Source organism: Numenius arquata, chromosome 4 (genome assembly GCF_964106895.1).
Source record: "Numenius arquata chromosome 4, bNumArq3.hap1.1, whole genome shotgun sequence".
NCBI lineage: Eukaryota > Metazoa > Chordata > Aves > Charadriiformes > Scolopacidae > Numenius > Numenius arquata.
Window position 1 is genome coordinate 22,280,228 of NC_133579.1, and position 23,795 is coordinate 22,304,022.

Genomic DNA, 23,795 nt, shown 5'->3' on the forward strand with positions numbered 1-23,795 from the left:
AGGTTTGATACCACCAGAGAATACTTGAAAACAAGGATCTGCTCCTTTATGCAGTGGAGGGGAAGGGAAAGAAGAGACTCTAGTAATTGTTTTTAATCTCTTCTCATTAGCTCAGTGTTACTCTTTTACGTACTTCAGGAGAATACGGATCTAAGACTCGGGGATGGGAAATTGCCCAATTAAGGATTTTCCTTAAAGTTAACAGTATCAAAGAGCTCAGATTAATTTTTGAAACAGTGAACTACAGTTTGGGACATATTTACCTTGAAAAACATCACTTTTCTTCTTAATGCTTTATAATGGCTAAAGTAAAATGAAAATGCGGTTTCCTTTAGTATTAGTTTGAACTTTGCTCATTAAATAGATTTTTTGTGTAAGGTCTCTGACTGTGTGGTAGCTAACGATATAAAAATGATGACAGCCAGTTTGGTCGAACACATGGTTGGCTGAGCAGGATTTTGTTTGGGCAACTCAGTTAACGGTATATAGTATGTGCTGCTGGTGTGTCCAACAAACATTAAAAAAAAATAATCATGCGTTCTCTCAGCTGTACTTCAGGCAGGTCACAAACTTTTAATAGACTAGACTAGGAAAAATGATTAAAAATTAAGGTTTGGTTCCTAGCTCTGCAGAACCTGGACCATTACTGCTCCTTTATTAAAAAGGGGAACACATTTACCTCACCCTTATTACCTGCGAAGAGGGAAGATGTAAAGGTGAAGCTTGTAAATGGGCCTTGTGATCTTAACTGACAGAACTATTCTGGCTTAAGGCAAGAAATCTGCAGCAAGATTTGCCACGGTGTTTGGCCAAACTGAAGCCTGGATTCAGTCCGATTTATTTGCCATGAAGAACTATTTATAAGGAACTATAATTTCAGCAGATACAAACTGTTGTACAGGTGAGCCACATCACCTCACCAGCTGCATAAATCTCCTCTGGGAAGAAATAAGACTAAGCTGTTAAACCCTTGCTTTGATCTAATACCTGGATTTAGAAGCCCATTAATTTTTTTTTATATGCTTGAGCAGAGAACAGCATTACTTGCCATTTGTGATGAGACAACCTTAAAACCTTCAGAGGGATAAAAGTTAAGTGATTTCAAATGGCCTTACAAATGCCAAAGCAATGTATTAATTCTGTATCTGTACTGGTTGCAATTGCTGTGATTGCTCGCTGTGCCCATTCTTGCCTGGTGTGCAAAGCCCTGCCTGGCCATCCTGGTCCCTTACCTCAATGGTGCAGAGCAGCCAGCTCTCACGGGGCTGAAGCTGTGACTCCAGTTGTAACAAGCCAGGCTGTCTCCTGTACTGGTGTGTGTGTTGGTAATGGCGCTTTCAAGTAACACAATGTTTGATGGTTTGTTTTCTAAGCTGTTTTATGTTGAAAAGCCAGACAAAGACCAACAATAAATGAGAAGAGACGGAGACAAAAGATAGTTGGTAGAAACAGGCAGGTGTTCTTTATTTCATGTGGCACAGCATTAGGCAGACAACCCAAGAAATAGTTTCTAACAAAAACCAAAGCTATCACTTCCAGGAACCATCCCCCAAACAAGGGTCTACTGCCAACAGTGGCACTGAGATCTCTTTGCCTGTCCACTCTCATCTCCTCATAGTTTGCATACGCTTAGGCCGTATCTTAGCTGTGAGCGTCCTTTCCAAGGAGACTAACTTCTTACGATACAGTATCTTTAGACAGCGTACATACTTTGCAGTATCACCAAAGCACAATCTCCTCAAGCCATGCTAAAATATTATGCTAACTCTGGAGAGAAGGCTGTGCAATTGCCTCACGTCTCTCTGAGGTAATACAATGCTGTTTCTTAGCTGACAACATGAGGGGCACCTGAGGGAAGATCAATATGGCTTCAGAGTCTATTTTTAAACTCCTGATGCAGTAGCGAGAACCTGGCATGTCGTCTGCTGAGACACAGGGCGAGTATCTCCTCCACCCCTGGCTGCTGCCCGGCACCGACAGCACCAGAGAGCTGAGCCTACCGAGAGGGCTGAGAACGTAGATGCTCTTCTACACGTCTGAAGGACTAGGAGGAGGAGAGGTCGGTCAAAGATCACAACAGAGAGTAATCTTTGCGTTGGTCGTTAGGCGAGAGGTAAGCAATGATGGTGGTTGGGGGAGTTACATAGTTTGCACTCTGGATTAAAGGCATGAAGAATGGCTGGTGGAAGGAAGACATTTTAGAGACTAAGGGCAAAGCTTTAAAAGCCTTCGGATATTTCTTTTAATTATTATCTACAGGTTATTCTCTCTATATATACTATTTTTCTTTCTAAATTAAGAAAATAAACATTTATTAACAAGTCACTGGGTCAAATCCTGCTCTCCACTGAAGCCAAATCCATTGACTTCAATGTGAGGGAGCCCTGTGTAAACAATGATGGGCAAATTTGGCCCTTTATGTCCTGAAAAGTCTGCTTGTACCCATTTCTTTCAATCTTGCAAGGAAATACAGATAGGAGGATTAATTAATTGTTATGAATTTCTCTTGAACTACCAGAGGAGCGTCAATGGGATGTGGCAAAAGAGCAAGAAAAAGGAACAGATAAGTAAGTACAGCTTTGAAGAGAATTTTATCCATGTTTCAGAGCAAAAGTACAAAAAGAGAGTGGATCTGAATCAAGTGCTACTGGCCTTTACTTTCTAAGCAACCACAAAATCCTTCATTTAGACTCAATGCAACAGTACACAACTAGAGAAAACGGAAGGAACCAAATACTCCGTTTTTCCTCTGCAAACATCATTTGCCCAAAGGTGAACACCGTCATCCCTTCGGATGCTCCGCTAACTCCAACTGTCTGCACGGTGCAGTGTCAGCCGCTGAAGACAAAACGTGGCTACTGTGCAGTTGAGGGAAACCTGTGGTGTCTTACAAAAGTAACTCAACGTTTTGAATATTGAAAAACACTAGGTGCTTTTTAGACACAGAACAATACGATTTTGGATGCATTTACCACTTTTATTTCACTATGCAGAAACATACATTCACCATGTGTTGTGATGCAGCTGACAGTGTAATGGATGCTATCCCTTCAGTGGGTATTATAGCTGGACACTAACGAGTTTTCAGTGGACGTTCTGTACAGGTTAAGGCTTGACTCTGAACTAGAATAGTAAATGCTGACCAGATTCTCAAACAGATATTTCTTTTTTCTTTTTTTCCTCTGAGAACAAAAGGGAAATCAATAGAAAACCATCACGGTTATTTCAGATTAATAATTTTCTAATGCTGCAAACTAAGTAAAATACAGATTTTTTTTTCTGCAAAATAACTACATATAATTTACAAGGTTAGGATCTGTGAGGGGTGACTGAAAGCTGACTCTGAACAATGCTGACAAAAATCGTTAAAGTTAATATACTAAAATCATTACTACCTCATAAGGTATTCAGTCAGGTATACAAAGCACACTTTGTAAGCATTTAAATATTTTGATAAGATTAAAGATTCGTCATTGTTTATCGGGCAGTAATAAAACCAGATGAAACAAATATAAGATTCAAGTTGTTTACTGAATAAACTGTGTTATTGGCACATCTAATGTGTGGTAAAACATTATACACAGGACCTATACAGCTTCTAGCATTTTGGGGGTAATCTTCATTTACAATATCTGTAAACAAAAGGCTCGCCACCTAACAAATTTTAATTTGTTTAGACTTTCATAAACTGTGAAAGGCATGAACTGTTTATGTGTTACATGAGATCACTGTTTATATTGTTTATGAACGTGCAGGTATAGCTGAAAACTTAGACATTTTAAGAAAATTAAAAATGCTGCTTTTCTGTAATTTTATCTTTGCTTCATGCAATATTGTTTAACTGCTGCTGATTCAGATCGCTTTCTATGGGAAGGTATCTCTGCCAGTTTCTTTATTAACAGTCAAGATCGATTCTTCTGTACTGAAATTTTCCACAGACAGATACAAGTCAGTCAGGTTGGAACTGAGACTCCGTATAGGCTCTCGTATTCCTACTGGTGTGTATGTCTGGATTCATGTGCAATCTAGGTTATTCCTGCAGGAAAGAGACCCGAGTTAATTATTTGAAGCAACTACTCTATTGCAAAAGAGGTTTTGTCAATTTGTTCATGTAACAAAAGCTATTTGAAAACAGCATCATCCCAGTATAAGCAACTTGGCGCAAATCCAAAGTCCACTGACGCCAACGGAAAGAATTAGTGACATCAGTAGACTTTTAAGCAAGCCACATTGCGTTGTCTCTGAAACAACTAGCAGAATACCACAAGAATCACAGCTACTCACTCCTCAGTGACTGGTTCCATCTTCCAAATAAATAACAGACACTGAAATTCAGTTTTCTTTAGGTTCTGTATATCCAAAAGCAGGAGAGCAAAACAGCTTCAAAAGGTGCTGTGCATCATACTCTGTTACTTACACCAAATGCTAGGGAATATATATTGTTTTAAGAATAAAATGCTGCTATCGATTTAAACAAACCAGACAAGCAGCTTTTTTTTCCCCATTCTGCATACAGCATTCAAAGCAATTTGTGCAATGGTGCTGGCATTAACGGCTTTTGCATAGCAGGTTAGTACGCATGACATGTTTTTGCTCACAGAATAAAAATAGTAATATTAAGACGTCTCTTTAGCCAGCCACACTTGGAGAGCATGCCTTTACTGAAAAAAAGCTTGACACAGGAAAAGCTGCATTATCATCTCATCCTGATAAACAATGCTGCTTTAAAACATAAAATGTTCTTCCAAATACAAGAAAGCCAAGACACCCAAATTCCGACACGCTAATTCACTGGATATAAAAGAAAAATCAAAACCAAGTTGGATCACATCTTTGCAAGTTCGGAATTAAAGCTTAACTTGTAACATATCTGCACATGACATTCACAAAGCGGCTGTAGGTTTTTCCCTTGGCATTTTTAAACAAAATGCATGCCTTTAAGAACAAATTATTTTTGTTCTTAAATGACACAAAAGCAGACAACAGATTATTTTTTTTTTTTACTACAGAATTAGAAAATTAGACTATATCAAAGCATGGACAATGAGGACTTTCCAGAGAGCCACCAAAAGCAAACGAGCAGTTTCTCTTTCTCCAGCTGGCACCACTAAATGAAGAAAGGCATTTAAAGCTGAATGGGGTTTGCATTCAAATACCAGAACTGATAACCAGCACAAATGCAACTTGCAAATGCCAGTGAGAGAAAGCAAAGTGTTAGAGGTGAATTATGGTAGGAAAACAACCTTTGCAGCATGCCAGCCCAAAAAACGCCTAGGAAAATCATCTAGTCCTCTTACCTGTGGTCAATCCTCCCCATCTTCTGGTGTGATTTCTGTCTCTTTATGTACCACTACTTTGGTCACTGACATGTCAGGGTGCTGCTCTTTGGCTTCTTTAATTGCCTGAGCCAGCGCCTATCCCAAGGAAACCACAGAAGGGCAAAAACAAAAAGGAGGTGGAACATGCATGATCAGTAGCAAGGTGGAGAGATTCATGAGATATTACACAATTTACAAATGAGGAAAATGATTAAAATATGAAATATACCATCACTGATTTAAATACTAATCCAGTTTAATTTAAGGCACGCCAGCATGAATAGTATCTTTTAAAGCAACGCTTAGAAATTTTCTCTTTGGCAGTCTTCAGGGTAGCCTTTAGCAGCTTATAGATTTTACCTGATCATGATCAATATCTGCATCTCCTGTGATGACTATTCGTTTTTCGATTCTTGTCTCCGAGATGCCTCCTTTCACAGTCTAGACGGGAGGGACAAACGCATGTCAGTAACTTTAAGGAGTACTGCAACTCATCAGTGCAAGAACCCAGATGTGACTGGACTGAACTATCTCAAACAGCACGCACAGAGGGCACAGCCCTGAGCTGCAACCAGAGCAGCTCTGAAGTTGCCCTGCTCTGAATGGACTAAATGACCTCCAGAGGTCCTTCTGACACAGACAGTTTTATGATTCTAACCACTCTGCGCACGTGTCAGGAGAGTTGTTTCTATGTCAAAAATGGCAGGTATTTATGGTAAATTCATCCCATGAAGAAAAAAATGAAGATACAGACAGCTCATATTAAGACCTAGTGAAGTCCAACTGCAGGCTTCAGAAGGACCTACAGGGTGGCAAGGCCTTTGTACAGCTCATCTACTGAAGGGTGAATTTTGCTGCAAAAAGATGAAATCCTGTCCTCAATGAATATCATCAGCAGGAGAGCTGTCACGGCTCTAACAGGGGTTCTGCTTAGGGAGGAACAGTTATTTAGATGCTATTTTGGAACTTGGAAAACCCAACATCATTCTTCTGTGCAGCCATAAGCTTTCTGTCTGGCTGTGGGCAGGTTCCTCAGGGTACCACCCAGCAACGCAACCATGGTATCTGAGTTGTCCTGTTATGACTACATGATACAGATTTACTATGTGCTTTCAACACTGTGCAGGGATAATAGCTCAGGACTCAAAGGCAGTAGAGTCATGTCAATTGAGCCTCATGCTCAGGCAAAGTATTCCTTCCTGTCTACCATATGATGCCAATGTGGCTACGCTGCTTCCAGCTCCACACAGTATTTGTAGGTAACTCAAGTGTCTCTGCACAGCCACATTGTGTGCTTGCGTAGACGTACCCTAAGGGATTATGACTCTCAGGAGTCTTGCCAAGTTCCTGAATGATGCATTAATGAAGCCCGTATAGCCAAAGACAGGTGAATGAAGACAGGTACCCAAAACAGACAAGATTTTGTCCGGAGTATAAGCACGTGTCCGCTTTTAAAAATAAAAAATAGAACTGAAGTTAAGAAAACATACAGCCCTGTGAAAAATAAAGCTCCCTGTTTCCTGCGGACTCACTTTGGTGATATGTGTAGTGGTTGTAGTGCTGGTGGTTTCAGATGTGATAGTCTGTGCACTCATCAATACACCCGGTTCTGAGTCAGCACTGCAATCCACCTAGGAAAGAGAAAACCAGTCATCAAAAACATGCTCCTGAGCACTGGGAGGCAAGAACTGGACTGGCTGAACTTCCCTATTTCTACAGTTTTTAATAAAGTGAGTATCTAATGGTAGGGAAATAACTGCTGTTAGAGTGAGATCATGTGTCAGTATTTCTCTCTGCATCCAGAGACTCTCCTTTGCTTCTGGAACACAGATGAGAAGCTGGGGCTTTCGAATCTGTAGTTTCATCAATGTTCTCAAAAGGCCCTACACCAGGACATGAGAGTCACCCTCAGGTAAGCTTTATTTGCATTGCATATATCCTCCTCATGTTAATACTTAATACTTGACCAGCTTAGAACAGTTTACATTAGGGCATACAGTTAAAGATGGGTGAAGAAACATGGGTTCCCTAAAGGCATGCTAAATTAGACCCTAGCTTTTGCAGAATTTCTTACCTGAGAAGACTCATATGTAATGGTTTTTGTTTCTGTATGGACTACTGGCACTTCCTTTGTTGAAATTTCAAGGTTTTCCCCACCAGCAGAAACGCTACTGAAACTGATAGTCTCAGTTTTCACAACTGGCGACTGCATGAACAAAAAAAAAGGAATTCAAACATTTAGCAAAGCTTATGGATTTCTCAGAACATTTTGGGTTTTTTGCTTAAGGAAAGGCAGGGGAACAACTAAAAAGTGCTCTGCATTTAAAAGAGAAGAAAAAATTCTCTTGGTTATAGCGCTACATGCACGTATATAATGCTGGCAACATTTAGCACTACCCTGGATTTCATGAAAACAAACTTCAGAAAAGATCTAAACACTACAAGAGACAATGGGCACAACCTGAAACACGGGAGGCTCCCTCTGAACATCAGAAAACACTTTTTCACTGTGAGGGTGACTAAGCACTGGCACAGGTTGCCCAGGGAGGCTGTGGAGTCTCCATCCTTGGAGATATTCAAATGCTGTCTGGACATGGTCCTGGGCAACTGGCTCTGGTGTCCCTGCTTGAGCAGGGGAGTTGGAGCAGATGACCTCTTGAGGTCTCTCCTAGCCTCAACTAGGCTATCAATCGCAATTCTGCGATTCTACGTTTTCTTAAAATGACAAGAGATTGAAACATTCTATTCAGTCTTAGCCTTCCATTCAGCTCTCAGAAAAAAAAGCAAGAATAAGGGTTTTTTTTAACCCCTCGGCATAACAGTTCTTGAAAATCTGCTAATGGGGCTAAGATAAGGAACCTGGGTTGTTTAAGATGCAATAAACTTATTTACAATTGTACCAGGCACGGAAAAAACAATGTATTTTCTGTCTGTCTTTGAGGACACATGAACTTTGTCAATCTTGATGGACTTTCCCAAAGAGAATGCCAGCTGAACCCTTTTCATCTGTTGCATAAAATGTCACCGAATTAAGTATTTCTCTGTAGCATGAAAGGTGCTTTTAGGTATAATAGCCACAGCATTTTGCCAATAAAAAACCAGCAACAAGCCTTGAAGGTGCCATGCAAGGAGGAAATAAGAGGAGAAACAAACTGCCTGCTGCAAAGATGCAATCGTACAAGCTTGGTACACTTGGCTTTCTTTCCATGAGAGGAATTAACTTAAGTCCACTACTGCCTACATTCACAATTCGGCACAGACACGACTGATTTAATAACAAGTTACCTCAAAGTGAGGTTTTCTTTCCAAAGACTCTGAAAGGTGGACTGTTGTACCGTGCTCCTCCACCTGCTCACTCGAAGCAGCAGTGACTCCTTCCAGTTTGGTGAGGGCTTTCTCAGCCTCCTCCCTTTTTTCCTCCTTCGCCCCCTCAGTCCCAGCAGAGCCCTCCTTCCCCTTTGCACCAGCAGCCACTGCCTCCGCTGCCTCCGCCTGGGCATCCAGCGCAAGTCCAGCCGCTTTAGCAGGATCCCCGCTCGCATGCACATTCATCCCGTGTCGCTCCTCCATAACCACAGTCTCCTGTACAACCTTCTTCACCGTATCCTGATGCGGCTGAACGGCTTGCTTCGTTTCACTGGAAGTTACCTCCTCAGATGTTGTCGTGTCTATTCTCTGCAGGGAAAGAGATCAAAAAAACCAACCCTCAGCATCAGCAGCAGACAATACTCCTTGCAAGAGCTCCTCAGCTTAGCGCACTATGAACGTAAATAAAAAAATGGGTATTACATTTTGCCAATTTATTTCTCTCACGTTGCATGTCTTTTCGTTCTCAGGACACTATTAGAACAGTGGAAATGAAAAACAAAGCAAGATTCACAACTTTTAAAAGTGAAGAGAAACGTCACTGTTTTTCTCATTGGTATTTTTGTGTGAGTTTCATAAAGGCAAAATACAGCACCCTGAAAAATGACCAAAATAAAGTGAAATGAGAGAAAAGCTGGTTTTGTTTTTTTGTTTTGTTTTTCTTTTCTTTTCAGTGAAGTTTCTATTGTGGTCTACTGTAACAAAGGAAAAGGCACACGAACACATGCGTTAGTTATATAGATTCCGAGTTGTGCACAAAAGCGGAAAACAAAAGAAAAGCAAAAGTAATCGGTGTACAATTGTAACGCTGATGGAGGGAATCAAACAGCCACCTGAACCCAGCTATGGGAAGTAGAAGTAACCCCTCCTATGAACTCAGTCGGTTTTCTGGCGGACTCTATTAAACTGAAGATGTCTGAACCATCCAAGGTTTTTTCACCGGTGGACTGTTTAGTCTAAATAGACAAAGAAATGTAGAGTCATACACAGAAGAAAGGCAGACCCACATGCACAGACATATTAATTACCAAAACCGGAGGCAGAGACAGAGGAAAGGGAGAGAAGGCTGCAGGGGCACGGAGAGGTTGGAAACAGGAAAAGAATGGGAAAATAAATCAGAGCAAATTCGTAAGAGCTGTAGTAAGCAATAGTTATAAAGCATAGTTGTTAGCGTTGGCATTTTGCTGGTTCAAGCAAACCTTTTTTTTTCCTTTTATTAACAAGCCACAGCAGCAATACTGCACTTCAGTAACATGGATCTTTAAATAAATCAGAAAGGTTGAAAGCCTCACAGAATATCTGCTTCAGACCGTGGGACGGATTCAAAGTATGAGGGGGAAAAAAATAAGCTGGGTTGGCTGCTGTCAACATAAAGCCAGGCAGCAAGAGAACCAAAAGGTAGGGTGGTGTGAGGGGATTGCCTAAAAGAAGTCATGCTTTAATTTGTAAACCGTGGCATGAAGTCAAAGCCACTTGTTACCACTACTTTTGATGCAGACGACTCGGTAACATAGTGAGCAGTAGCAATGGTAAATGGCTGTTCTCTGGAATATCTCCACTCAGACAGGCTCTTATCTCTCCGGGCAAATGCCCCTGCTTTTACAGCTTCACTGCCAAGGTGTTTTTCTGCTTTGCCAAGCTGCAAGCTTCCCAGTGTACCATGTAACTGCAAATCCTGGTCCATCTTTAGGGTCTTTTTCAAACTCTCCTCTTCAGCACTTTGCAACTGAGATTCTGCTTCCTTTATGGGTGTCAGGGAGTCGGACAGCTTTCTTTTCGTGCTCTGCACGTCGGATCCCCGCCTGGCTTTCTCATCAGTGACAGGCTCGAGGATTTCATACTCAGCCACTACCGGAATGATTTTCACAGGTTCTTGCACTTCCCTTTCCATTTTTTGCAAAGCTTCTACTGAAGGCTGTACTGTTTTCTCACCCTCTTTAGCTTTACTTGCCACGGTTACAATTTTCCCAGATACGGTATCATAGGACTTTCCTAGGGTGAACATTTTCTGCTTATTCTCCTCTTTGGATTGTATTTCACTTTCCAAGTCCTCAAAGCTCTGCATTAGAACGGTACTGGATTTTAATATCTCAGGTGGAAAGGCAGTTTTACTGCTCACAGTCACTACTTTGTATGCCAGATTTTTTTTCGATTCACCATCAACTACCTCAGAGGGTATTTTGTCTATAATAACCCAATCCTCAGTGCCCTATATTTGAGATATAAAAGCTAAATTAGAATATCTGAAGGTTTAGCTGTACTTCAGGAGCACTAAAGTATGAAGACTTTTAAGAAATCAATGCTGCCTCTTCTGAAATCATATAATATCTTTTACCATTGTACCTCTTAGAGCAGCTATCAAACAAATAAAGAGCATCACCTTAGGTAAAGTATGATTCTTTTGTAGATTCCCTCCCCGTAGAGGCCCATATAATGTGGACACAAATATTACTTTTGCCACACTATTTCTGTAGTAATTTGAAGCAGGGTAGCATTTTAGCACATCATTTAAAACAATAATTGGAATCATCCTGAGGTTAAAAATCATACATCGCAATGGTTCATAATGTTACAGTCAAAAACAAATTACAAAAATAGGGCAAATAAGCCCATTCAACTGTTCCCCAGTTGTCACAAACACACTGTTGATGAGGTTTTAGAATAGTATGCATTTATATGCAGATGTAGCCTGTACTGAATTTCCTTGTTTTCATTAGAATAACATCAACCCCCTTCAGCACTGTTTAAATTAAATAGTACAACCGAGTAAATGCCATACTGCTAAAGATACTGAACTTAATGCAGCATCTTTTTTCCTCCTTATGTAAATATGCTATGTGATTTGCTTTGACTATGCAATCTACACCCAGTTATTTGACCTTAAGACCGTAACTTCTGTATTTAACTAAGCAAATGTGGTAGTTTAAAATTGAATGAATTAAAAATAACCTCTAGGGATGATGGGATACTTTTCTGGATAATGATTTGATGAGAAGTAACCAAAGTGCCAGCAGATTCTCCCTCCTGCAGCTTCTTCTCTATCACACTCGGCTAATAGAAAAACCAATAAGAATACAAAGTTCACCATCACTCAGCATAATCTGAATTCACTTGACAGTACAAAGGAAATTCATTCTAATGACAGAAGTGCCTCGTTCACCATAACATTCTCAGTGAAGCTTATGCTGGAAATGCATGCACAACTGCAAACAACATCCACAAACAGCACCGTGCAAGTAGATCTCTAACTAACAGAGAAATCAGTCTCTATTAGGAAGCCATAAACTCTAGAGGGGACTTATTCCTCAGAATTTTGCCCCCAGATTACATCTCTCTCTGGAACTTATGAATTTAAAAAAAACAGTGGCTTGGAAAGGAAAAAAGATAATAAAATAATAAATAATTGCCAGCCTATCTGACTGCATTCCAAGAAAGTATTATTTGTTTTTACCTGCAATTCAAGGAATGTAGTACCTCCCTTCTGCAAAAATATGAGTTTTTCTGATTTTTCTCTTTCTTCTTTGGTCTAATGTCAGGGGAATAAATGGTTTTAGTAAATGGAGGGTATAAAGTCCACTATACTTTACAACAGCTCATATTTCTCTACTCTACAAATTATTAATTGCATGGTAAATTAGGAAACATAATTAAATAGAATAATTTTACAGCAAAGAGGCTTCCAGTAAGAAGTGAAATCAGTGTCTCTTTGTGATGAATGCCAACAAGAGCATATTGTTTGCATAGCAGGAAAAACAGTAAATTGACACCCGGGCGTGGATGCACTGTGTTCATTTCACCTTGTATTATTCATTTAACTGTGCCTTGTGCCAACTTCCATGGCTTCCATCAATATCCTAGAGCAGGTCCCTCCACCTTCACCCTTGCTTTAGCTCTTCCCTGGGTTTGCAGCCTTCCCTGCTGAAGCAGGCAGAAGGTGTGTCCTCTAAAGATTTCAGCTATGCTTTTCTCCTTACAGGTACGAGAGTCCTCTTCCTATGCAGGAAGCTAACCATTGTTGTATTATCACTATAGTGTGACACCAAAATCCTCCTCACTTTTATTCCATCTGTGCCTTCCCAATGCTGTGAGAATGGTAAGAGTATCTCCGCAACTTGACTAACTGGGTAAGTCTTAAATGTTGGTAAAGGCTCAATTTCCTAAGCCTTTTGAGCCCGGCTTCTGGGCTGGCCACCTCTTGCATTTGGCCAGAGCAGAGCCGGTTTCTTGCCAAACCCTTTCTACCCACTTCTACTCATTAGACATGCCAATGGAAGTGCTATGACTGGCATATAAGGAAGGTACACATTTAAAGAAAGATGCAAAACTAGAAACTAGAGACAGAGAGGGAGAAACGACTCATCTACCTGACTGCAATGGGATGCATAACTTCTTTATTTCTAAAGTGCTGGTTTAATCCAATCCAGGTCAGATTAAACCATGTCAAGGAGTTTGTTAATATGATGGCTTTCACGTTCTGCAGCTACCTGGCCACTATTATGGCAAATATTTAAAAGTATATTTTTCATAACTGAAGAAAAAGAAGGTATTTCCCCTGTTATTGTAAGAAACCAACTGGTGACTAGACAGGCTTAAAGTCAAACTGACAGAACACACACGGGTGTCAAAAGCTCAAAGCACACATTTTGAAAAGATGTATTCTCCCTTCTGCTCTTGTGTTATTATATTAAAGAGCTACAGGTAACAGCACTGAATACATTTTTTAAGTGGATATGTTAACTTAAACGTGTAACTTTGAACGAGAAGAAGCTACTACATAATGCAGTTCTACGTGCTCTCTATCCTCACTGCCTTTGCATTTCTTAGTGGACTCTTAGTGGACATAAAGGTGCCGATTTTGACCTAAACATTAATTTTTTGCCTAACAAAATCCTCTCTCAGCAGGACACATGAACTGAAACCATCCTGCTCAGTGGGACCAGAAAGAATGGACAGATGTTATCTGCAGCAGGGGTCCTTTAGTGCCTAACCCCAGAGTTAGGCTCTGATTGCTCAAATCTACTCACATTTTTCCAGAGAAACTCCCTCATTTGGATGAGATTCTGTGGGACAGCTATAGTTTACTCGGATGCATATAAGATATAGTAACTGGACATTGCTTTTGAGCAAGTCCTTTTCTTCCAGTAGGAGAAGAGGCACCAGATAAGGATATTCTTGCCCTTTTCCTTTTCAAATGAAGGTTAAATTCTGATGTGTTTCGTCAGGGTGAAGCCTACATAACTGTGTAATGCTTTGCTACTGCTTGTGTGTTTTAATTAAAAATTGCTATTATATTTCTGAAGTCATAAAGACATGAAATGAAGTGAGGTGGTTATAAGTTTGCTTCACCTGCATTTCTCTGATTCAGGCTCAGCTAGCCACCCACTCCCTTTTTAACAGTTCCTTACTTCTTTAATATGTTAAATGCATTCAGTCTAGTACACTTAGAATTTTTTTAAGAAAGAAAACCCATACTTTCAGCTACAACCAAACATGGTTGTAGGGTCTATTATGATCCCTGAGTAGGAGCAACATTAAGACTCCTCAGCACTATCTCCAAAAGGTAAGCTTTAGGCACCGAGTCTGCTTTTCAGGTATTTTAATCAACTTGATGGCTGCTCTAATGCATGTCTGATGTCAGTATCAGCCACTAGGTTAGATGGGTATAGCATAGGAGATGCCTTTTTCTCGGCAATTTCCCTTTCCCTAAGAGAAGAAGTTGACACGCATTGTCTGGGTGCCTCCAGGGATTCCCTTCCCCAGAGAGCTGTGGGTCTGCAACGTCAACCTCTAAGGTGGGAAAGCAGAAGACTCATCTGAATTATACTCTCCAGCCATTTTTTGCTGAGTTCCTTACAACATTATATCTGTGCTGGAGGAACAGAAGCAAATTTTATGACCATTTATTGGTCTAGAATGCTACAAACAAGTGGTAACCATAAAGATGATTCCTGTGAGACAGAAACCAGATATCCATCCACAATAGAATAAAAAGATTAATCTTTATGCAGACCACACAAACATATTTCTTTTTGCTCCACTGGATTTAAACCAAGACTCTCTGCTTTTTTTGAAGATCTATGTATTTTAGGGCAACCTGAATGTTACATTGTTACCTCTAGGTCTCATTAACTATCCACAAACTAAATAAAAAGGCAGCTTTTTAATTGGCAAGTTTCTTGCAAACACTTCAAGACTGCACAGTGAGCAACATCTTTTCCTGCATGCACACTGCATGAAAACGCACATGCTTAGCAATCTGCATTGGTTCTTCAACAAAACAGTATCCAGGAGACTGCAGCAACTATCAGTTCCCTTATGGAACTGGCCAAGCAGATCTAACTATCATCATTATTTCTACCCTGTCTTCAAAGACTGAGAGAGTTCTGCCCTTTGCTCTGTATTTTCTTGTCAAGCTTGGTACCACACCCCCATCTGTCCTGCTACACTGCTGCTCCCAACCAGTCACCGTTATTTAAATTTTCTCTCCATCACCTCCATGGTTTCTTTTATGCATGGCTGGACTTCCTCAAGCTCATCGAACCTGTGAGGAAGCCTGCATTTCGCACCCTCAGAGAGGCTGAATTCTGCCACGCGGCTTACAGTGAATTTCATACTCTAACTATACATATATATACACACACACAAGGTATCCGATCCTCCTTGCATGTTTACTGCTAGAGCCCAAGCCCTGAGAAAAAGGGAGGACCTGCAAGTGGGGAACGGCCTCTAAATCTACTGAGAGCTATTATGAGTAAAAACAAATAGACAAATACGTAATGAAGCCTTTCAGCTCACGCTGACCTCTTCAGGCACTAGTGGTTCAATCATAGGAGCTTCCTCCTGCCTTGCTGCAAGCCGAACGGGAGATGTGGAAAGCCTCTTCTCCCACTCATTAGACACAGTTGTTTCTGTGGAGGTTTCCAAGAAGGTGCGTTTCAGCTCGCTTATATTGGTCTGATGTTTCATCAGATCTTCCTGGGTTTTGTCTAGGTCCTGGACAGTTTTAAAAGAATAGAGCAGTTTGTAATACATCCTAAGCCAACCAAAGTTTAGAGCCAAAACACACAACTTGGTTAGTAAAGAGGGAAGTAACATCTCAGGGAGCCGGGGAGCACAGCACTAACACAACACTCTGTGAAAATGTGGCATTTTGAGAGATAACAGCATAGCATATCTCGTACAAGTGAGTATAAATATACTCTTAAAGAGCTTAATCGTATCGCTATCATTTACACCTGATAAAGAGGCTTCAAACCAACATACATATGCGCGTGGACGCACACACACATACGCGCACGCATATATATATTTATAGTTCAAGTTAGAGGAGTCATCATAATCTGAGAAAAAAAGTATCTATTTAATTTATTAGCAGGTGGGAATACACAGTTCATGCATCATAGTGCAGATTCACAGGTTACCACTAAAACTAACACACATGTACGTACATGCACTGGTATATACCAATACCAACCTCTAACATAAGATTACTATGTTTGACATACACATTTTCACCCTGTATTCGCTTAATCAGACTATTCTGAAAGAAGTGAAAAAGAAAGGGAAAGGTAAGGGACACAGTATTGAAAGGATACAAAATGCTGTTTCTACACATTTCTTCACAGAGAACCGACAATACCATGCTGAGAGAGGTGAACACCTCCAATACTTGAGCAACATCTGGGCCTTTGGTTTCTGTACCTGTGCCTTTAGATCTCCGTCCTCGTCTTGATCCGACTGCCAGCATGAGAAAGATTGGAAAACAACACCTTACCCACTTGTATGACTGAAGGCTTTACAAAAACTAGTGAGAGGAACACGCTAGGTTAAAATCACATTTTCTCTAGGTTAAAGGCTTAAGGAGAAGGCGTAGACACACTGGTTGATTTTGTATGGTTCTCCTAACTCAGAGCAAGCCTCCTCTTATCAAACATGTTAATTGTGAATGGAGGAGTACTAAACATTTTCCTTTGATAAATACCAGTGGTGCGCTCCATGTTCACAGATCTCCATTTAGAGAGCAGCCGTTGGACCTTCTCACCAAGATCGTGGCTGGTTTTGGACTAAACAGCAAATTCTTTGGAAGCCCATAATCCCAGAGTTTGAACATATGGCATCTCCTGGGCCACAGGCAAAGGTTTGTATTAACTCACCATGGGTAAACAACCCGCAACACTTTCTACAGAATGAAGCACATTTTATTTGATAAAAATGCTATTTCCCTAACCTCAGCCCCTTTCCATATTTATATAGTTTTATTTCATATTTAGTCTGTATATTGTCTTTCAGGATTTATCTGCGGTGGTGGTCTTTTGGAATTGCACACATTTCAGCTCAAATTCACTTCAGCTCTCATTTCCAAAAGCAATGCAATATGGCCTGCCAAAGCAGCCCCGTTTCTGATGGCTGAAGTTTCAGGTGGCAAGTACACCACATGCTTTGAAAATCAGGTATCCAGAAGGAAAACAGAGGTTCACAAAATCTCCTCCCTAAAATAAAGATGGGGGACGGGGAGATTATCATGCCTTTTAAATGTCATGGGTTTAGGATTATGCTTTACTTTCTGTATGACTCAAGGCCTGAAGTCATTTGGATTCTTTTAATGCTCGTGCCACTATTTTATCGTTAATTTTTCATATAGTCCTAATTAGTCAAATGACCCATGGGAAAATCTTTATCTGTTGATTACTTTATAACTCAGCTCAAATCTATTCCATTTACAGCCGAGGCCAAATTGCCCTGACACGTCATACAGAGAATTCTTCCTCGACGATAATTTTAACAGTCTGAAATATTAATGAGATCCTCCTGAAAACCTACAGTAGTGGTTGTGGTAAGACGCTGTCTTCTACTAGATGTCAGATCAAATTCAGCTCATGTTTGCAGCTGCAACCATATTCATTATGAAAGCATTATATGCACTTCACTGGAGTCACATAGGGTTGAATTTGCCCGCACAGTCTGTAGACCGTGTTGTGGATATGAGGCTTCTCAGTGCAGAGAAAATACAACAGTGCCTCCTCTGAAGACAATACCTGGACTACCAGTGGCAATACGTGAAGATGACACATGAAATTACATTCAAGGAAAACCTTAGGTGTTTATAATAGGGAAATACCTTTATTCAGAAAATGTGAAAACTGCTTTTTACTGAATTCTCCCCCCCTCTCTCTCACACAGGCTGCAGGTAAGAGCAAACAAGCGAACTGAACAACCCAGTGCACAACCGGGCCAGCACAACTGTCCCCGGTGAGCGGCGCTGGGGTGGGTGACACTGCCACCGTCTCGCTATCTGCACAGCACAGAGGCCTGGCAGTTCCCAAACCAAAGGCAAAAATAAGAGGAACCCACAGGGAGCAGGGAAAACTCCCCGAGCAAAGCTCTCGCACATGCAGACGCGCACAGAGAGGGATCCTGAACTGCCATGGGAGACATGCGGTTTGGCACTCAGGGTGGGAAAGAGACGAGGCAAAAGGCTCTCCCCCTGCCATAACTGGGTGCCGGCGACTGTACAAACCTCGGTGGCAGTGGTCTCACCATCAGCTGCAGTATCCGTCTGCTCACTGTCAGTCTATTTGGTTAGACAAGTAACCGGGTCCCAAGAGGAAGGCAGGAATAAAGAATAAACCCAGCTCATCAGTACAGGCGGCTCACATGGGGAACTGTTAAATTCAACATCCCTGCGAACTGCATTAGCATTGCTTTTCATACCACGCACAAGTCAAAGAAGCGAAATAAAAAGGCTATATTAGTAAACAGAACAGACTCAGAGGAAGACTCGAGGCGTATTGTACACAGTATACGGCTTTACTGGAACAAATTTATAAGCCAAACAAAACATTACTGGAAAAGTGTTATTTGAATAGCAGATTTTTTTCTTAAGAAAGCCAGGTGGCTTTAAAAAAAAACTGGGGAAAAAAAAAGCTAATATTTTTCTAAACAAACTTTTCCTCCCATAATTTTTTTTTAAAAAGAAAATTATTAATCAAATTTTTGTTTTATTCAACATAGATTAATGTGGTATTTGACTTTTTCTCCAGAGGGGGAAAAGATAATTAAAAAAATAAAAAAGGCTACTTTAACAGTCACCTGACTTTCAGCCCCTCATTTGTACAGAAGTCGTTCTTGTCTCCACATTTATACACCATGAGGCTGTCTGCATTACCAAGGAGTTGAAAAAACCATACCCCCAGCCCATTTACTGTCTGTCTGTGGAGTAATGGTAAGGCTCAGATCCCACTTGGTTCCAATAAAGAGAAGCTGATATTGTTAATGATAGTAAAAAGAAAGAAAACTGCCATTAAAAGAATCAAAAATACTTCTCATTCCATTTAAGAATATGGATGAAAGCAGGAGAAAAATAAAAGTAACCACCCCCTCCAGCCCAAAACACTTACTAGGTACAAGTGATAAAAATGAAACAAAGCACAGCATTGCACAGACTGATCTATCCCTACATGCTTGGCACCGTGAAAAACATTTTAGTGGAGAATGCAAGTGTCAAGATTTTATAAATAGAGAGTCGAGTGTAGCTTGCTACAGGCTGAGAAGAGAGTTCAAACGACTACTTTTGATGTTATGCAAGCTTATGGAAAACTAGTAAGTAAATAAAGTGCTCCCTACTGCCCCAGATTGGCACATCCAAGTGGTTTTAACATCAGTGAAAGCTCTGGTTTTGATTAGAGATTTTCTGTGGTCCTTAGATAATCTAGAGTAATCCAGGCAGGTAATCGAAAGCTGGGACAATACAACTCATCCCCAAATCACTTCTGTATGAAACAAGAGAAAAAAGCAACCCACTGGTGGTTGGAGTATCAGTCTTAACTTTGAATTTCCAATCTTCTGTCATTTTCTGACAACTGCATTGTTTCATAAAACTGCTTTCTGGATATTTTTCCATTGCTCTTCTCTCTACCATTCCTTTCTTTGAATAATTTGTGTTGCTTGCATGACAGGCAAAAGAATAAGCAGGTATTTTGGACTGTTCAATAAGTGCATGAATGCAAGTTATTTCCAATTTTTCAAGCAATAACCACTCACAGTAGACAGAGCGCTTTAATTTTTAAAATGAAACCGTAATGCCAAAATAGTCTACCTAGCTGGTCAAATTGCTTTCATTAAAGTGCTAGAAAATTGTTTCTTTATTAAGAAAGAATCTCAGATAACACTATAGGCAACTGTAAAGGTATGACAATATAAAAAAAAAATAAATCTATGCATTGTCATTCCTATTAAAAAGAAAAGGAATGAACGAATCTAGGAATTTAAAAAGAATTAAAAGATTTGTATCAAGGCACTGTAACACATGAGTCTGGCATATAGGGTTCATTTAGGGGCTTGAAATTGGGAACATTACAGAAAAAAAATCAATAGAAATATTAGCTGCTAAGGTACAAACACAGAAGCTAATGAAATCTAAGTAGAGAAACTCTGCCTCTGACTGCACGGGCTGCCTCCAGATGCACTGCTCAAGGGAGAGCGGAGCTCAGCAAGGTGTGAGATTGGTTCCGGATACTGGCTGTAGCCTTCTGCATCACTGTGTGCAATCTTTTGTGACCGGGGGGGGAAAATAAAGTTTCTATTTCTTTCACCATAACAGCAATGAAATCCTAAATAAGGCATAAAATTCACTTTATTGCAACACACGTCTGCTAATAAGGCAATCAAGAGCCATGGAGTCAAAGTCAGCATTACTGAGTTACTTGAAATAAAGATCTAGGGTTATTGCAGAGCAGGGAACGGCGAATTAAGGCTCAGCAAGGCAGGTCTCCTGCGGAGTGGAGAGTAAGAAAGGTTGGGCTCAGCTCCGAGATAGGCTGTGGTGCACTGAGGGACAGGCAGCTGCTGGGGGTGCTCGTGGCGGGGGCGAAGGATGGAGCAGAAAGGGAAGGCAGCTATCTCCTGAGATGCTGTGGCTGCACCTCCTCTAACTTGCAATTGTAATTGCTGTGATTTGTTTTGCCAATGTAATGCAGACATGCCCGAGTTTAAAACATACTCACTTTCATGCAATATTTTGAACAAGAAATACCCCCTGGATTAGGCACAAGTCTGTGTTGTCTGCCAGGAAGCACTGCCAGAGTAATCACCCTTATAAAAGAGCGACACTAAAAAGCCTGTTTTATACGTTTTTATGCACAATAGTTTCTAACTTTACGAACGAAAAGAAGTGCTCATTTCTGAAAGAGGAACAGACCAATGTATTACATAAACACTGCCTCGTTATTGCCTCTGGAGCTGGCACTGTATTAATGCTGTTATTGATATTAGATTAATCCAAGTGCAGAGCTAATGCAAATTGAGACCTAAATGCTATCTCAAAATGAGGACACAAAATGAGACAGCAACATTTTGGATGCCTTTTAGCAGAAATTGCACATTATTATTTAGTTGTTAGGCATCACAGAGCCAAAAGCGTCTAAAGACAATGTTTTTACAAGATAAATTGATGTGACTTTTGGCTTTCCATAAAAACGAAATGAAATCCTGCACCAAGTCTTACAAAACCAACAGCGGCAGATCACACAAATGTGTAGATGCTCAAGCTGGTTTATTGAAGACAACTACTGCAATGGCATCGAAAAGTGGCCAAAATGGCTTTTTACAAATGGCCAACTGGTCTGTGATTACCCAATCTGGTTTGTTTTTTTTACATACAAAGAAAATAATATTTTTGCATTTGAAGATGCCGGGGAAAAAGGAAAAATGAGGAAAAACCAAACTCATTATTTTATTCTGTCAACAAAGAATAACTAGGCACCAGCAGAAACTGAGATGCCAGTCACTCTGTTACTTAAACAAGCAGATTCCTTTCCTTCTTCTGGATATATTATCATCTCCACAGTTTCCAGAACCACTGTGGACTCTTCTCCTGCAGTTGGTTTATCTGCCTGTGATAACCCCAGTGGTTTAAGGCATCAGTTTTGGCAGTGCTAATACAACACTGCAAATGGCAAGGCGGCCCACACGGCATGTTCCCCCAACAGCTGCAGAACAGCTGTCCCAATCTGACCTCTCACCGATACATTGGATTTAATCACAGGAAAACAATTTAATCTGCAGCAGAGATGGGATTAAGGCTGAAAATCCAGATCCAGGTTTCACTGGACCAGAAAGCCTCTTCTAGGCTCGGGCTACAGCTCGCAGCCTCTTGCAAAAAGCTGAGTCCATCTGTACTTCAAACATCCTGAAGTCTGTGAGGGTGCCCATAATTACTGGCTAGCTATTTATATAAATATAATATATATGCATACACATATATATGCATGCATATATTATTATGCAGGAAATGGTACTTAATTACCGCTATTTAGATAACTATTCTAAGCCTAGCATAAGCTGATAGGGTGAAGAAAAAGGTCTCAGTGGGTTCAGATACAATACTTCAGAGCTGAGCAGTGGCAATTTGTTTAGTGCAAGTCACTTTGCATCAGCTGACACAATTCAAACCAAGCCACTTCCACACAGTGTTGTGCCTAACCCTGGGCCCCACGCTGCACTCCCAACATGAGAAAAAAAATAGAAAAGAAAAAAAACCCAAACCCAACCCCCAAACCAAAAAAAAAAAACCCAAACCAAGCCCAACCCTTCTAACATATCAGCACAGACAGAAATGAGGCTCTGAAAGTAGGACCACTATTGCAGCAATCTAACACTGGTTAGGACTGAAGCACTGAACACGAAAAAGAGTGTGTTCGATGCCGAGGTACACACCTCTTCCTCTGAACTGTCACTCAGGTCATTGGCAAGTGAGGCACTCAAGGAGGCCGCCTTGGGCTCCAGGTAGCAGAGGCACATAGCCAGAGGAAAGGAGAGAGTGAGGGCGTATGGCACTGAGAAAGAGGCAGAGAGCAGAAAGAAAAAAATGAAGAGGAAGCAAGGCACCAGGGAGGGGGAGCGGATGGGAAGGTAGTGCTGCACGCTGGCAGGCAGGAGGTTGGTTTCGGAGAGGTTAGGGAGCGACAGGTAGCCGTCGTCATCCAGGAGGGAAGGAAATGACTCTGGAAGTTGCAAGGAGAAGGAAAACAGCGTTCCGCCTTTGCCGGCTTTTTGCTTATAGCCGAAAGCCATGTCTTGCTCTGCGGAGCAAACTCGCCCCTTTCTGTCGGAGTCCGGCTCCGGCTCGCCGTGCTTTGGAGCGCTCTCTTTGGGCGCCTCACAACCTAAGGACTTTGTTCGAGCGCTCTCCTTGCATCTCCTGCGAAGCTTTGCTGAAGATGCATGGGGGCCAGGCTGCGAGGATGGCGAGGGGTGGCGGGAGTCAGTGCCAAGCAAAGATGGCTGGTGACAGAGAAGGAGCAGCAAACAAGGCGCAAAAGCAAAAGGACAAAAAGAAAACTGTAATTAGTTAATTTTCTTCCGTGATGATTAGTAATATATATATATAAACTTATAAACAGTATTTTAACACCACAGCTTTCCACTGAGTTAAATGGTACGTGTTCCCGTGCCACACACCCCAGGTATTAGTGAATCAGGGTTACAGCTTACAAAAGGCAACTTCTTGATTCAGCATTTGTCTAGTCATCTGCAGCACAGCATTTACATAAAAACCTTCCCAGCCACATGCGGAGTTTCAGGTGCTGCCAGTTTCCACTTACTGTTAAGACTGGCTTCAGATCATAAGGAGCTTTCAAACATGAAGTACATGTAGAGCAACAAAGAAACGAGGGAATGTATTTCTAATACCAACACTGCTTGTGACAGCACTCCTGCAGTCAGGAGGAGACCCAGTGGGGGCCAGATGCTTCCCATCTACGCCTTGGACAACCTCAGCAGTAATAAATCCCAATGATTTTAAAACTCTATGTACCCAAATTCTTCTATTACAACATTAAAAAAAAAAAAAAAATCTAGGTCCTAAATCTAAATAAAACACATTCGGGGGTGGGGTGGGGGGGAGGCGGGGAAGAGGGGGGAGCATAAATCTATATGCCAGCCATTATTGATGGAAAAAAATGTACTAGCTCAATACCCCCCCTCCCCAGCAGCCAGCTCCTCAGCACAGCTCCCATCGCCACCCAGGCTGGTTTCTGCACAGCCCTGCCCTCACCTCTGCCCGCTGCGAGCCGGGGTGAACTCCTGGCCACCCACCCTGTTGCCCCCCACCAC

At 41.2% G+C, this 23,795-nt stretch overlaps 1 protein-coding gene across 2 annotated transcripts in view; it reads right to left on the reverse strand.

Annotated features, from left to right (window-relative positions):
* Positions 1-1,437: 1,437 nt before the first annotated feature.
* Positions 1,438-23,795, reverse strand: part of EPB41L3 (erythrocyte membrane protein band 4.1 like 3) — a 68,334-nt gene continuing 45,976 nt past the window's right edge. The window contains exons 12-22 of one of the 2 annotated variants that reach the window (XM_074146107.1): positions 22,398-22,964; positions 18,202-18,255; positions 16,386-16,421; positions 15,486-15,677; positions 9,518-9,640; positions 8,604-8,993; positions 7,393-7,524; positions 6,851-6,949; positions 5,679-5,759; positions 5,298-5,414; positions 1,438-4,036 (exon numbers count right to left, since the gene is read on the reverse strand). In XM_074146107.1, coding sequence (XP_074002208.1) covers positions 5,304-5,414; positions 5,679-5,759; positions 6,851-6,949; positions 7,393-7,524; positions 8,604-8,993; positions 9,518-9,640; positions 15,486-15,677; positions 16,386-16,421; positions 18,202-18,255; positions 22,398-22,964 — 1,785 coding nt within the window. In that variant the 3' untranslated portion in view covers positions 1,438-4,036; positions 5,298-5,303. The remainder of the gene's footprint in view (positions 4,037-5,297; positions 5,415-5,678; positions 5,760-6,850; positions 6,950-7,392; positions 7,525-8,603; positions 8,994-9,517; positions 9,641-15,485; positions 15,678-16,385; positions 16,422-18,201; positions 18,256-22,397; positions 22,965-23,795) is intronic. The other variant, XM_074146108.1, reaches the window with a different exon arrangement.